Here is a 16,897-nt window from a genome sequence, read left to right as displayed (position 1 = left end):
GGCAGGTTGTTTTTGAACGATTTTGGTAGCTTTTTAAGAAAAGAACAAAGAAAAAAATGCTAAAAAAAAAACCTCGGAAGTACCTCTATATTAATAATTTAATTTAAATAATTAAATATGAAGATTTGTATATTGAAATAAACATCTCATTTAATTGGATTTCCCAACTTGGGGATTCAACTGATATGCCAAGAACTAGCACCTCAGTAGCCTTAAAAACAATAATTTTTTATATAATAAGCTCAATTGGGAGAATCGTATACTGTTTGGGGCAATGAGAAAGAAAAACTTATTATTTCCGTATTTTATTCTTTTTTTGTTATGATGTAATCTTGAAATACTTTTCTATCAATTTTTCAATTATTTTAGACTATCATTTTCTAGTAATGATATATATAATCTGAGAAAGAGAAGCTGGATTGTATAAAAAGTGGCTAATCTGCACAAAAAATAGAAAACTCAAACTAGAAAACCAATCAATACAAAGTGATACAAAACAAATAACTAGCTTTCTCCAGCGTCCTAAACAACTACATCGGGTATGAATAAACTTCACCTTTGCATGAAAATTTCACTTTTCAACAATTAAAATGCATGGCCAGCTTTTGTAGGTTGAACGGATAATTCCCATGAAATAATAAAAATTGAATTTTATCAATTAGGGAGAGATTTTGCCGGGCCAAGAGACAAAGAGAGAATATCGGAGCCATGCAGACGGATGATGAAATTTTAATACCCAAGGCCTAAGCAAAAATGTTGAACAAACAAACATCCAAGCAACTTTAACACCTGTTTCCATAGCTAATCGTGATTGGGCAGGTTCAATTCAAACAGGGATGAGTAGGAAACTGGGAAATGGATGAAGTCAAACCTCGGCTGTTAGCAAGGGAGTCTGCATCTAAGTCGAAATTGGATGAGTTCGCTCTGTTTGGTGCTTCCTTGGAAGAAGATTAACCTTCCAAGAGTACAGGAAGAAATTACTGTGTGATATAAAAACAATTACATAGAAGCAGTATATGGTATCTGTATGTTGCATATGCAGGATACCCTGATTATGACCCGCCAGAGAGTTACACAATCTAACAACAGAACTATTCAGAGTTTTAAAGCTAGCTTATTAACAAATTAAAAAGAGTAAAAGAAATAATGTACATTACATAACCAACAAAGAGGTAAAAATAAAATGATGCATCCTACAAATTTTGTCTAGTTGAATATTTAGTTTCAAGCTTCGCTGAATTCTTTTACAACTTCATCAGTTGTAACCACTTCATCAACAACTTTCTTATCAGGAGTTAAATCCATTTGATCAGCTAAATTGACTTTTTCCTCTTCAGCCAGACTTCTCAGTTGTAACTCATGTTTCAGCCGCTGAACCTCAAGATCCTTCCCTTCCAGTTTTTCCTGCAACATAAGAACCTGCAAAGAGATGATTTAGTTCTTGTCTTACTTCATAACTAAATTGAAAAAAAAAAAAAAAACAGACAATAATTGTTCTATTTGAAATGCTAAGTTACAGAAACATCATTGCAAGAAATGCTAAATTCATGGAAAACAAACAAAAATAGAATAGAAACCATATATGGTTAAAATGAAAATGATATTTCCTCTCTTCACTTCAAACTACGTGAATTTAGAAGTCCAACCTAAACTAAGAACACTAAACTATTTCCAAAGCATGTAATTGATTATGAATCAAAGAAGAAAATTATTATTAAATTCTTCATATCAGTAATATCATAAGAAAATACAGTCCATGAATAAAATAAGAGTTAAGCCATTGAGCCCTTTCTACTCTAATCTAAGTTTTGTCCAATATGGAAATCAGTTTCAAATTCATTCCTGTCCAAAAATGTTTTATATTTGATCCTCTTAAGAGTTTCTAACATGAAGGATCCACGAAATGAGTACCGAGCAAATTATTCTTTAACCTTTAACTAAAAAAAATAACACTTAAGAACATTTTACTGATCTACAACTACCAATAGAAAAGAACTATCTCCATTGACAAAGCATTTAACAGTTTTAAGAATCTCATTGATTTAATATCAAGTAGAAAAAAATAACCATTAAACAATGACATAGTTGTGGACACCATAAAAATTATGAAAAAAAGAGAATACGATTAATCAGTCATTGCAACAAGCCAACAAGGTGCAATACTGACCTCTCGTTTAGATTATTTCGGAACAAATTAGAAGTCTTATTAGAACAATTACAAATTTAAAGTTTGTTCATCTAGGAGGAAATTTTATTAGAAAACATAAAATTGAAATTCCGAGGAAATTTAAAGTGAAATCAGATTAATACATTTCAAACTTCTGTAAAATTTGATGGAATTTAGAAAATCTTTTCCCCAATTCCATTTGAAATTCTCCAGGTCAACTTTATCATTCTATATGGGATTTTCATCATCACCTCCTAGTTAAACAAGTACAGACTTCCAAGTGAATTCTACAAAATTTATTGATTTGTTCCAACAGAGCCTTAGTTTCTCCTTAAAAATTATGCAAACAGAACATTGAACAGCATGGTTTCTTGCAATAGGCTTCATTCTTAGAAATTAAGCAGACACAAAGGATAAGGAAAGATGCAAACCAATTCATTTGATCTTTCCACATCATTAGTCAAACTGTCCATCTGTTTGCAAAGCCCTGCATGCAACAGCAAGAAAAGAATAAGAATAACATGAACTGATGTTTAACCTTGGGTAAAACAATATTTCATCATATAGTGCAAAATGGCAGTTATTGTCTAATCACCATGTATGTTAAAGTATGCATTGAGTGAGTATTAGGGTAGAAAATAAAACAGATACTTTTTATTTTGAAAAATAATATTTTATAATACAAAAGCAAAACAAACTAATATGTAAAAATAATTTTAAATGATTTTAAAAATTGTCAATTGTCACAGTTAACTTGGCTTAAATAAAAAGGTTCAACCACTTCTGTTGTGTAACCACTCAGGTTGCATGGTCACTGGCAGTGCGACCAGTCTCACTATCCATGCATCGACTACCCAATGACCATAGAAATTCCTACAGAGGGAACAAGTTAGACGCACAACCTCCACTATATGACAGAACAAATTGCCCATCACTGCTGCAATTATGTCCAGGATGCTCCTTTGGTTACAACTTCAATAACTTAGTTTTCCTTGGTGGTTGTCGGCAACATATATTGGTGGCTGGGGTGATAACTAGGACAGGTTAGAACTTAAGCCAAGTAGTTAAGCTCTACCAAATAAAGTCCAAGAATGTCATTGGGAGTTCAGAAGCAAATTAACCGGTAGGTATAGGGGGGCATTAAGTCTAGTAGTGGCCGTAAGAAGTTGATCTCCCTTATTCATTTGTCAATTCTTTGGACTCCAACACCCTTTGGTAGGAAGAATTTATCACATCTACACCGTACATTTGTGCTTTGATGCACTTGTAACCATTCTTTTGTACATGGGCAGCACCTGTTGGGGCCTTGTTGAGATACTTATTTTCAAGAGTGAAAATAATAACCATAGAAGTTCATTAGCCAATGTGTACAACAATCATAAAGTTTACACATTACTAACCCTCAAATTGATTCCTAAGCTCTGCATTTTGAGATTTTTGTACAGCAAGCTTCATGGATAATTCGTGCATCTGCAAACCAACAAATATTCAAAGTAGAAAAAGTTAATACCTTTAGAAATTAGCAAATATGATCTCCTATAATTAGAAGAAATTTATTGATTTGACTTCTTTTTTGAGTAAAAAAGTAATTAGTATAAATAAGCACTACAGGAATGCAACCTGCATACAGATATTTACAAGTCTATCAGAAAATCAATAAGGTCCCTAGATCCTCGTATGAATGAAAAAAGGGATGGTTCTTAATCAAAAGTCTGGGGTCTGAAACCATAAATCTTCAAATCTGTAAAAGTAACTCTATACACAAGAGTTCTCTTATCTCTTTCGTTCCAACGATGTGAAAGCAGTCAAGAGGCTGAGGCCTAAAGTCTTGTTGGAGCATTTATCCCTATCGATGCCTCTCCAAACTCAATTGTTAAGATAAAGCAATGTTTTTTTTTTAAATAAGATTGTTAAGATAAAGCAATAAGAAAGGTCACCAAAGAATGATGTGGTTGCAAGCTCTACTGCTTTTTTTACACAAACAGCACCAATTTACCACAATTTTCCACCTTTCGACAAGGTCGTATGCATTCCCTTACTGCTTTCCAAACAATAAAAAAAGCCACCTTAAATGAGGCACCAATTTCCCTAATATGCTCTTAAGGGAACTCCTAGCCAGCTCCCTCATTTTTAACCAAGTGCAGAAGCCCTTTAAGGTTAAGCTTCCAGACTCATCCACAACATCATTTGGTTGTATATTGGGAAGAACCTGCAACAAGTTAATGTAGTCGATGATCACCCACTCATTGAGATTCTTGATTAATCTCCTACCCAAACACTGTTAACAAGAGATCTGGAAAAAGACTCCATCATCACAAGCAAGAGGACAAAGACTAGGGAATTGCTGCTCTAAGTATCACAACTCCACCAATTATAGCTAGGTTGGTTGAGTCCCACTCATCACAAAACTGAACCAAAAAATTGATTTGATCTCATACTAACGGTATCATACTCTTCGAGGGGTATGTTTGGAACAAATGAATTTTTTGTGGAATTACTAGGAGATTTTAACTCTGTGAAGCCATTTCCATTTAGTATATACATAGAATGGTTTCAATCAAAGCAAAAACCAGACAAATGAACCAACTTCATTTTTTTATACCACCCAAATTCTTTCCAAATTTCATAATATTGATAGAATTTGATATTGTGTCATTTCAATTCCACTTATAGTGGATTAAATTTTTCACATTTTTCATGTTTGAATTAAATACAATTTGTATTAAGATTTTCAAATAAATTCCACACAAAAAATTTATCCTTTTCCCCAATAATGACCCTGAATTCAGGCAACAGTGTTCACTTTGTGTACTGCAAATAATTATTTTTCTCATAAACAAATTACAGTAGTCTGACAACATTATAGGAAGATATTGATTCATTCCATTAACACAGCCAAGGAACACATTAATACAACATAGAAGAAATACGGCACAATCACATGCAAAATAGACAAAGAAAGCAAAACATGGTTGCATACCTTCCCTTCAGCAGCTTGATTTCCAATCTCCTCATTTTCCTCCTGCAATGTTCTGCACTTTGCCATAAGCATCTTTCCCATCTTGCTTTGTGGAGTAAAACTAACAGCAGCTATGTTATCCTGCAGTTCCTTAACCTTTTTGTCCTTCTCCTCGACTAAATTCTGTAAATGTGGCACCAAAGGAACCATAAAGAAACACCTAAATAAGCAAAGACTATATGTGAACAGTATATGTTCATTGGCCACCCACCATCATAGAGTCTAGAGTAACAGAACTAAAAGTATAAACTACAATATTAAAACAAAAGCCTAAGAGATTGTAAAAGTACAAAAAGGAACACCTGTTATAAAGCTGGCCATGATAAGGTTGAAAGTTAAATTTTCAAATACTATGTCAGCATAAAGGCTACTTTACCAATTTCTTCAACTAAAGAAAGTAAACAAAACACGAAGCATCAGGCACCAACAAGGATTTCATTATTGTACATTTACTGGAGTTTAAATGAGCTTTCTTCACAAAAGAAACTCCCAGTTGTGACTACAAGTTGAAATTAGCATAGAGAACAATTCATGGAAGGAAAGGATCACAACGATTCTGTATTTATTCGGTTCCTTTCATCAATCTCTGGACTATTTTCTTCCTAAATGAGTTTAGGTAACATCTAATCTTTTAGTTCAAAAAGTTTCTGTTATAATAAAAATATAAACGGAGAGAAAATCCCCAATGTTCAAAGCATCTCACCAGGAAATTTTCCCACATTCGAATGACAGCTCAAACTAATAGAATTGTTATACTAAATCCAATTTTAAAGCATTAAGCACTTCACAGAAACTGTCTTCAGATACAAGCTTAATATACTTTTCAAAAAAAACATAAGTTGCCTATACAAACCTTTAAGCGTGTAAATTCTTCATGAATGGCTGGATCCAGTAGCAGCCTCCTTGCCTGTCAATTTAAGTCCAACATAAAACTGAGCCACTAGAAATACTTCTTAAAAAAAGGAATTTATTTTGTAAGACAAATGTTCTAATAGAAAGTAGATATCGTTCCAAGCAACATTTTAACCAAAGAGTTTATTTCAAAAAAAAGAACGGCCACCTACCAATTAAAAATGAATGAGTGCCAGTCATGAAGTTTTATATGACAAACAAGGGTGGGCAAAAAAAAAGAGCATTTCCAAATTCAAGCAACTGGACATATTGACATTGTTCTCGTAATTCATTGATACAAATAACGGAAAAACTTGAAGAATCTGGGTTCAAGAGGATTAACAGGCTGAAATGCAAATTTTCAGACACAAGAATACATCCTAGTTACTATAGGTGTCTTGCCCCATATACATATGAAAGAATCTCTCTTGGACTTTTTGAAAATTTATCAATTCATACCTAGATCCTTTATTTGGGTTCTTTATAATGTCCACTTCGTGACCAGAACAGGGAAAAGTATTTCACAGGAAAAAGATGAAATACTTGGCAAAAGAAAATAATAAGGATGTAAGATAAGCTAGTCTTAGTGAGAAAAGACATCAATAACAGAAAATCATTTAAATGAGGAAAGCATAGGAGCAAAGATAACATGATTTATACAATATGTTTCACAGGCTGCTAAGTTCTCAATTCTGGAATATTATATGCCCCGGTACCAAATATCCATCAAAAAAGAAAACTATAAAGAGACACTTGCATAATACCTGCATTGATGGCGGCTTTAATTGTGCTTTCAGATCCCGCACTGCTGACTGGAAACTCAAAAGTGCTCATTGTTTTTAGGCATATGAGAAAAATGTAAGCAAATAAAACAATAAGAAAGATGCATAAAATAAGCCCTTCTCTGGAAAAGGAAAAAACAATCAGCATTTTTTATACAGAGAGAAAATAGATTAACATTTTCATTAAGAAGATAAAAATGATTAAATCTCTAACACTCTCCAATCATCCTGGAGATCATTGGAAACCCTACAACTTTCAAGAAAGTTATTGCCATCACCACTGTTTCTCAGTGCCTAGTATGATGCTTGTTTAGATCATTAGTTGCTGCAGACTAGATTTTCCATTTTTATTGCTACTCTCATTCCCTGTTCTCTTTGCACCTTCTGAAGGAATCACTTCCCAAAATCATAACCAATAACTAGTAACTGAAGTAAAAAACAGAACTTTATGCCCTCTTGGGAGTTCCAGATAAGGAGAGAAAACACAACATTCCATTTCTGTGGAAAAGGCATGCCACCCATGAAAAAAGGTCTCACCTTCAACTCAGCCATCTCCTGCTCCCTTTTTGCATATTGTACGATGCATGAAGCCTCTTTCCTCTTTGCTATTTCTAGCTGAGAATAAAAGAAAATTATAATGATATTCTACAAGTTGAATGATAAACTCTCAAGACACAGATGTATTTACAGTATTTATGCTAACCTGTTCTTTTAAGGACTTCTCAGAGGATTTCAGCATTTGAATATAGTTAATCACTAATTTAGGCTCTACAAAAAGCACAAATAGAAATTTAGAAAAAAGCAAATATAACGTACTTAAAACAAAACTTGGACGACAATATTAGCACTAAAACCACAAGATGAAACATCACAACACTTGCGACATAATAAACAAAAAGATAAACAATCCAGGAAAGATCAACCAGGAGATGTTCCAACTGGTATGAAGACTTCGTTCTGAAATGAAGAATGCCACTTTTGAATCTCTTGTTTTGCAGCTTCAAGTTCCTCCTAAAGACAAGTTATATGAGGGCTAAAGATCTGGCAGATGTATCTAAATATCATATCAACAAACAGATAAACCTACCTGGCATGACGCAAGGGCATCCTTGCATTTCTGAAGGCTGCAAAAGAAAATTATAGAGAATAAGTAGCCAAAGCAAGCTTGAAGAAAACTAACCATGAAATTTGATAGATCATATAATACCTTTCACGAAGAGACAAAATCATTCCAGTTGCAACACCAGGAGCAGTTTCTTCTACTTTTGAACGACCCTGCAACATGTACAAGAATGTAAATAAGATATTCAGATATGGAATTTACCAGCGATACCATCAGATGGAATATCTAAGATTTCGCCTCACAAACTCCTCTATTGAAGAAGAAGATGAAGAAAAAGAAGAATATTAATCTGTATTATGAAAGTCTTACATCAAACAAGAAGCTAAATATACGATCCAATGCTTCAGGTTCAGTGTGACAGGTGTGGTGAAATTAGCTAATAATGAATAACAAATGAGCTATGCCTGATAATAAATTCAGTTAAAACAATACCTTCAAAACACTGAAACCACTGAAATGCTATACTATGTGTGATAATGTGATTGTTGTTCACAAGTTTGAGGGGGCAATATAAAAGTTGTTGACAGATGCAGAAGAAAAAAGAAAGATATCAAAAAGATAGATCAATTCATAAAAGCAACAAGAGCTACATAAATAAAGGAATGATACATGTGGCAAAAGATTAGAGGATAAGAATGCTGATTTTTTTTTAAAGATGAAAGCATTATTATTCACAAAAGGTATTAAAGGAGTACCACCCAATTACATAGTAGTTACATATCAATTAGATGGTCAATGATGCACCCCAAGTCTTCCCAATCTAATATGTCATGACCCAGCAAAGTGGATCCAAAAGTATGAAACCATCTATTCTTAATGTTTAAAAAATCCATTTTTATTCCCTCAAAAGCTCTAACATTCCTTTCCTTCCACAACCTAAAAAATGGTAACTGAAATAAAAAATAAACGTTTTTTTTTTTACAAATACCAGCCTAAGTTCATAATTCTTTACTTACATTATCCGAACCCATCTCATTCCCATCAACCCGAACACCGACATCCATAAGCTATGAGTAACCGGGCAAAATAATAAGATGTGGTCACATGTCTCCTCATCATTCTTGCATAAGAAACATCGATTAACAAGGATGTTTCCCCGCCTCTTTAACATGTGAATAGTCAAAATACTCCTCTTGAGACTTCCCAAGCAAAAAAAGTCATCCTAGGGGGGCCTGCAATTTTTCAGATTTGTCTAAATGGGGCTGTCATATTATTCCTGTTGTCCTCTTTGGTTATAAAATTGTAATAAGACCTCACCGAAAATCCATTCTTCTCATCCAACTTCCATATCCTCCTATCCTTCTGATTATCCATGTTAATTTTTGTCAGCACATTGAGTAAATTACAATATTCATCAACTTCCCAATCCTGCAAGTTCCTTCTAACCTGTACACTCCACCCCCTTCCACAATCAACATTCTCATACACTTTATCCACTGTAATGTCCCTCTCACTAGCAATATTGTAGATATTAGGGAATATGTTTTCATTTTGAAAGTCCTTGCCCATTCATCCTGCCAGAACCTCAATCTTTCTCCATTCCCCACCTTCCATCCTATGCAATCTCGAAAACTACTACCTTCCCTACTGATTTTCTTCCATAAATTCATCCCATGCGGTTTGTATTTCCCTCTTTTCCCGCCATCCCGCTCCCAATCCCCCCATCTCACGTCCACCACATTCCTCCAAAGTTTGTCATTCTCATTACAATACCTCCATAGCCATTTCCCATGAAGTGCAACATTCAAACCCACAATGGATCTATGTCCAAGCCCGCCCCTATCCATAGGTTTCTTCACCTCCTCCCATCTTACCAAATGATATTTTCTACAACCATCATCATCACCTCAAAGGAATCTACATTAGATCCTTTCAAGCTTTGAAGCAATGCTAACCGGAATAGTTAATATAAAAAGATAGTAGATTGGGAGATTACCTAAAGTACTCTTGATTAAGGTAAGCCTCCCCCTTTTAGATAAAAAAATCCTCTTCCAACCCGCAAGCCTCCTCGCAACCAACTCCACAATCGGGTTCCAAGTCCTAACATCTTTAAATTTCGCCCCAAGGGAAATTCCAATATATTTGATGGGCAGCGAAATGATTTTACAGCCCAGCACCCTAGCCATCTCCAACTCATTGTGCCTATCCCCCATCCTAACCATTTCCATCTTTCTCATATTGATTCTCAGTCCGGATACTATTTGAAAACATATTAAAATACATCTCAAATGAAGCAAAGAGGATAAGTCCGGTTCACAAAAGATGAGTGCATCGTCGGCAAAAAATAAATGAGAAACCTTCACCCTAGAACAGCGATATGCCTCTCACCAGATCAAGCTCTCCAGCTCTCTCCATCAGCCTGCTAAAAGCTTCCATAACAGTAAGAAAAAGAAGAGATGCCAGAGGGTCCCCTTGGCGAATGCCACTCGACACCCTGAAGAAAGACGAAGGACCACCATACACAGACACAGCAAAACAGATCGTAAATATACAATTCTTTATCCATTTCCTCCATTTACACCCATAACTCATCCTCTCAAGCATATAAATAACAAAATCCCAACAAACATGATCATAAGCCTTCTCCATATCAATTTTACAAATGATACCTTCTTTTTTCTGTCCCATCATACCATCAACTACCTCATTAGCCACCATAACAGCATCAAGGATTTGTCTTCCTTCCACAAATGCATTATAGTTCTCCCCAATAATCTTGCCCAAAACCTTGGACATTTTTTTAGCTAGAACTTTAGAGATCAGTTTATAAATACTACCCACCAGGTTAATCGGTCTAAAATCTTTTATATTACGAGCTCCAGCAATCTTTGGGATAATAACCAAGAAAGTTGTGTTAATAGATTTGACAAAAGCCCCAATTCTGTTAAAATCATGAAACCTCTAATGAAGCTCATAGATAGTAGTGGTAGAGTAGACACAGCCCACTCATTAAATATTCTGCAGGTCCTCACAAGCCAAATACTCCATATCCCAGCAAAAACAGCCCATCTTCAGAGTGGCCTAGCCTCCTGAATTACCCCCTCCCCTAATAAATGACAGCTCACAAAGATCTCCAGCAAGAGAGGGGCCATCCAATATATTCCAAGTACCTTCATCAATTCTGTCCAAAACTTTCATGGTGTTTCACAGTCTAGGAATAAGCGGGGATGCATTTCTCCTGCTGTGAAAACACATCACACTTATGGCTAAAGACAAAAGCTCAATGAGGTTGATGGATGTAGAGCATATCGTTCATATTGAGCTTCTATGGATGGCAGTCTATGAGAAAACCTTGACTTTTGAGGGAACGGAAGATTTTTCCAAAACAATTTTTCCCTCTATAACCTTTGCATTCATCATAGTTCAAATAGATGCTAATCACTGAAATTTCTTTTCCCCTTTCTTCTCCCTATCGTGAAAAAACCCACATTGCATTTTTGCCTAAAGAACTAGCCAACTTTAACGCCAAAGGATCAAGAGATTTACAATCTTTATTTCCTTTAGTCATGTGTAATAGCAAAATAGGAATAACTTCTTCCTTTCGGATCTTCTCAAATAGACCAAAAGATTCGATTTTCCTGCATCTAGTATGGAATCCTTAGTACCAACATCATCATACAGTCACCAACATACTGAGCCTATCTTTGCTAATATCTAGAAAAATGGAACTAAAAATTTTATTTACCCCCTTATTTTGCTGTCCCAGAACAATCGCCCACTCCTTCCCTTTCAAGGAGAAGTCACTCCCACATTATAACATATTGTCATCCTTCGTATCATCAATAAAAAATCCTACTTTTCATATTCATCATGTAATTCACTCAGAAGCAAGCTTTGGTTGACTTCAGAAGTTGAATCATCTCCAAAAAATAATAACCAACCCGCTTCTTTTCCAGCTAAAGAACAATGCTGTTCAAACTCAATGCCAGAAGTTGAGTCATCATTCATATGAATATCACCATATAGAGAATACCCATCTTTAATGTACAGAAAACCTTAGCACCTTTCAGAATAAGCTTCACCAACTTTGGCCCTTCCTTGTAAGAAATTTTGATTTCTGAATCCAGCTTCTAAGACAAAATTACTGGTATTCTTAGAGCAACCTGTTGGCAATATAATAACCACCCTACATATTACATTACCAAACAGGTAAATTTGAACAGATAGCTAAAAACTTATAGGCAGCCAACAAGCAGAGCCATCCACTTACAATCCATTTGGCCAGCTTGTACTTATGTTAAAAGTGTTCTGAAAATAACTTCCAAGCAAAAGCTGCTTTAAGGTCAAAACAGTAAACTTACATTAAAAAGTGTTTTTAGTATAAAATATAGGATTATATTTAATTAATTATGTTATAAAATTAATAATAAATATTAAAATGATAAAAAAATGCATAGTAATAAAAGTAATAATTTTTTATTTCAAAAAAAATAAAAATAATAATTTTATAATTACTCAAGTAATATTGAATCTTTTTCTTTAAAAATTATTCTACTAATTTAAACTATTCTAGAATATTTATCTTAATTTAATTATTTTATTTGGCTTTCAAGATATTAATTTTAGATTATCATTACTGAATTTTTAAATAAAAAATTGTTTACATAATTTATAACAAATATAAAATTACCAATAACAGATTACTATTATATTATTATTTTAATCTTATTCTACAACTAGTAAACTAATAATTTTTTTAAAATAATAGTAAACTAATAAATAAATAAAACATAAAATTAATAAATACAATCGCTATCATTCACATACTCAACCACAAGTTATATTTTACAAATATCTATTTCTCTTTTTCCATTTCACTTATATCAAAAGTCAAAAACAATTATGTTTTTTTACTAACAAATAATTCTGTCTTTTGGAGTTTGGTCAGACTTCTGCCTTCTAACAGCAAAAGCAGAAGCAGAAATACAGGCCACATAGGCACCCAGCACCAAGAAAAAGTCAGTTTTCCATACTTCTTACTGTGCTTTTATTACAAATAAAGTGACGAGTTTGGCAAAACACCTAAAAGAATATGGTTACTCAAAATCTGAAACAAAATTTGCCTTTCCACAAAAGGAACTTAGTAAATATCTTTTTTAAAAAAATAAAAAGTATGATATATATAATTACTATACAAGCACCCAGGAGGTGTCAACCCTAGTACAAAAATATTAAAATATCAATCAGGATACCAATAAGTTCCACAAAATCAACCATAGAATAAAGATGATAACCAAAAACCAAAAATACCAGGATCTACAACCATCTATCTCTAACCCTATCAAAATTATCTTTTACCTCTTTAAAAGCTCTATTGTTTCTTTCTTTCTTTTTTCCAAGAGAAAAAGTATAACCAATATATAAATAAAAAGACACCAAAGGGGTGTCACCCATATATATATTTACATGTTGGTGAGTAAATTCATGACATTCTCAAAATCATCTATTCTATAAATGTTATCTCCCTCCCAAAATTAGAGACCCAAAAAAGTGTAACCATCCCCTAGTTTTATACATTTTACTGACAAGCCCCTTGAATGCTCTCCTATTTCTCTCTTTCTATACCACCCAAAAGATCATAAAGGAATAAGAAGTATAGTTTTTCTCTTGTTTCTTTCTTTCTACACCATCCAAAATATAGAAAGAGGAATGAGACCCAATTTCTTTCCACCACTAATACCCTTCCACGCCAAATTTAGTAAATATCACAATTGGATTCATTTGCATATATCTAAATTGTTTGTGATAATCAATTTCATAGCTCACAATTGTTGGCAATCTGAGCATCCAACACTAAGAGCACCTTTACTAATTATTGTCACCTCAAAGGCACTTTTACAAAAATAATTCTCACAACACTTCTACTCAGTCATAAACATAACCAACAATGGCAAATGGGCACTTCGAATCACAACAAAATGGAATTAGCTTCCACATTCCCAGCCCACATCATTATGAATTCCAAAGCCAACCCACAACAAAACCTCTTTTCTTCCAGTAATACTGCACAACCACTCAAAGAAATAAAAATGTAAAGAAAACAACACTTAACAACAATATTTGATGATCCAGTTCTCTCAACATCCCTTGCAACCACAAATCAGATGACTGAACTACATCCAGTTATGACTCAAAAATTTGTAATAACAATATCCAATTTCTATTTCCCACTAAACCAAATCTTTTAAAGGAAAAAAAAATTATTAACTCCTAAAAGCAGTAAAGTAAGCCACATTGTTTTTTTAAAAAAACTACCGCACTTTATTATCATGAATTCCTTGTCAAACGAATATCTCCAAGGTAATCCTAAATCGCATTCTAATATTATGCAGCTAAAACAACAATGGAACTAAAGTGCTCCAGTTCAGTATACACTCTTTCCATTAACAGCTCAGCATTTAAAATGTCTTGGTATTACTCAATTTCATAGAATATGTGAAGTTAGAGCTTTCCATTTAGAAGAATGAAGTTGAAGCTACTAGAAAGAAAAAGATACCTTCTTCGATCCAAAGATATCATCCTCGTCATCCTCGAGATCACCAAATCCTCTTTTGTTGCCTAAAAATTTCAACAGATGAAAACAAATTTTAAAAGGAAGTTCAAAACAAAAAAAAAACCAACATTTAAGAAAAAATAAATCAATTGTCCACCTGAACGCCTTGTACTGTGAGTACTGGCAAAATCACCACCAAAATCATCATCCTGTAGAGGACATGCATTTAGTGAGCTAAAATAAAGCCCTAAAACAAACATATATAAAGAAGCATCTGAAGATGAGATTGAAGGACTTACATCATCCAGATGAGTGTGAGAAGCCATTTGGGAAGATATGAAAAAAACCTAGTATATGAATTGTTCAAAACATTAGTGGCAAAGTAGGGAAAAAGTCCATGGCATGTGGAGGGAATGGGACAGCTATCCCCACCCGTACTGCCATTGCCAGGAAAGCACTTATCCAATACCCGCCACGGGTACGTGGCCGGTATACAGTCCTCTACATGCCACACGGGTAAGGCTATTCACCAACAACCTGACCCGTAACTCATTTATACTCACTCTCACTCTGCCAGCCAAACCCCCGTTTATTAAACAATAAATCTAATAAAATAAGATCTTTAATACAAATTGATTTGTCATTTGCAACTACAGTTTTGAATTATGTAACATTTATATAGCAGACTCTTAGTTAATTTTCAAGGAAAGTATAATAACTTTATACTGGTTTTTTTTCTTCCGCATGGAGTAACATATATGATACTCTTGCGCTGAGCAAGAAACGGACCTCTAACCTCCAATTTTTAGAGTTTGAGGGGTACTGCCTGACCCAAACGGTTAGATATAACTTTATAATAGTTACTAATCACCAAACATCACTTAAAAATGAAGGATCTCACAGAAACAAGATCTTTTTATAAGCTAAGAATATTAGACACAATAATGAGTACTGATAATCTGTTCATTTCCTCCAATTAATGTGTATGGTTTCGTTATGCATCCTACTTAAGCCATAGAACATACTATCATTACTTTACAAAAAAAAATCGTGGAAACAGAGAAAAAATACATCAAAATTAAAAATAATAGTCAATAAATAATCTAAACTCACCAGCTATCCAAGCCCTTTTCCGGTTTAATCCCTCTCCAACAGTATCAAGAAAAAAATAATGAACGTATTCCGCAAATGACGAGAACCATTAATAGGACCTCGACCGAAAATATAAAAGAAAAACAACAAATCCAAAATAAAAATGCTGGAGAATTGCCAATCAATCAGCCAAAATTTGAAAACATAAACACCCAGGGGTTCAAGGACCACCAATTATAATTCAAGCATTTCGTCCAAATTCTTATCTACAATGTCGGTTGGCATTTAAACACCGATTGACACCTAGAGTATATTAAGAACTTGTGATAGAAAAATTACCAGATGGTCCTGTGATGGATAGAGGATAAAACAGCTTTGATGCTATTGATGGACAGAGTGTCGTGCAATCTGCAAGTGTGAAATGGATTTAAGGAAGAGGCAGATCTGCGAGCAAAGGAAGATCTGTTGGTCCCGCAAGGTGTATGTAGCCTGTTGAGTAAGACTGTGAGAGGGGTGAGGGATCCGGGGGAGGATTGCCTGAGTGAGAGGACGGGTGGGGTTTGGGCGAGTAAGACAGGATTTGAAAACTTTAAACCCTAATCCGTACAAATATATAGTGGCACATCTGTAAATATATAAAACTTTAAGGTTAATTATTAATGATGTAAAATTTCGGGTCGGAGCAAATTGGAAATAGTAAATTTCGGGTCGAAACAAATGTCTCATTCATGTTACTTGGTTCTCTACTCTAATGTGAATGGAAGAGATAAATTTTAGAATAAATTCTCTCAAGTTTTAACAAGTGTTTAAAAAAAAAAAGAAAACAAAATAAATATTGTCAAATAATTCATCTTAATATTTTGACCATTTGATCTCTAAAATTACTGTATCTTCATCGTCCAGAGAAACTAAAATTTATAAGTAAATAAGAGTTTTAAGTTATGATAAAATGAGCAAATTATGATAGCGAATAATTCAATCTCGTAGTTAGAGTATTTAGGTTTCTAATAAGATATTATAAATTTAAGATTTATTTATATTTATCTTAAAATTAAGTAAATTATGTTTAAATAAGTTATGTCAATATATAACATAAAGGAATAGTATTTTTTATGATTATATGGTTTATTTAATAAATCATTCATAGCCTATAAACTTATTTACAGATTTTCACAATCTTATATGCATAGATTCATTTTAATTTATCCAAGTATTTTAAATAAGTAGATTAATCTTATAACATCACGTTCATCATTGTGCTAAAATGATTTAAAAACTCTATTTATTCGGATTTTTAGCCGTTTTAAACTTAATTAATTTACACTATTTA

At 33.7% G+C, this 16,897-nt stretch overlaps 1 protein-coding gene across 3 annotated transcripts; it reads right to left on the bottom strand.

Annotated features, from left to right (window-relative positions):
- Nucleotides 1-985: 985 nt before the first annotated feature.
- On the bottom strand, nt 986-16,152 carry FIP37 (FKBP12 interacting protein 37). Of its 3 annotated transcripts, XM_022045147.2 has the most exons (15): nt 15,907-16,045; nt 14,775-14,822; nt 14,633-14,684; nt 14,479-14,540; nt 8,067-8,134; nt 7,947-7,983; nt 7,783-7,870; nt 7,563-7,627; nt 7,397-7,474; nt 6,842-6,889; nt 6,040-6,093; nt 5,148-5,309; nt 3,568-3,637; nt 2,599-2,654; nt 986-1,419 (listed from the first exon to the last, which is right to left on the bottom strand). In XM_022045147.2, the coding sequence occupies exons 2-15, from the start codon at nt 14,799-14,801 to the stop codon at nt 1,225-1,227; spliced, it is 1,062 nt and encodes a 353-aa protein (XP_021900839.1). In that variant the 5' UTR covers nt 14,802-14,822; nt 15,907-16,045; the 3' UTR covers nt 986-1,224. The 3 variants fall into 3 exon arrangements, with proteins under 3 accessions (XP_021900839.1, XP_088067041.1, XP_021900840.1); XM_088210915.1 differs by lacking the exon at nt 14,775-14,822 and having other exon boundaries at nt 14,633-14,655; nt 15,907-16,152; XM_022045148.2 differs by lacking the exons at nt 986-1,419; nt 2,599-2,654; nt 3,568-3,637 and adding an exon at nt 4,088-4,376.
- Between the last annotated feature and the right edge of the window lie 745 nt (nt 16,153-16,897).

The sequence above is a fragment of the Carica papaya genome, chromosome 9, assembly GCF_054855325.1.
Source record: "Carica papaya isolate Zhongbai chromosome 9, ASM5485532v1, whole genome shotgun sequence".
Taxonomy (NCBI): Eukaryota; Viridiplantae; Streptophyta; class Magnoliopsida; order Brassicales; family Caricaceae; genus Carica; species Carica papaya.
The sequence above is the reverse complement of the archived record's forward strand: the minus strand, read 5'-3'. Positions and strand labels throughout refer to the sequence as shown.

What these genes read in the sequence shown, in the direction of transcription:
- FIP37 (XM_022045147.2), bottom strand. Translation starts at nt 14,801, where the DNA reads ATGGCTTCTCACACTCATCTGGATGAT. An exon ending in ACCAGTTGGAACATCTCCTG is followed by an intron (nt 7,628 to 7,782) that starts GTTGATCTTTCC and finishes TGCTTTTTGTAG; the next exon opens with AGCCTAAATTAGTGATTAAC. An exon ending in TGGAAAGATCAAATGAATTG is followed by an intron (nt 1,420 to 2,598) that starts GTTTGCATCTTT and finishes ATCTCTTTGCAG; the next exon opens with GTTCTTATGTTGCAGGAAAA.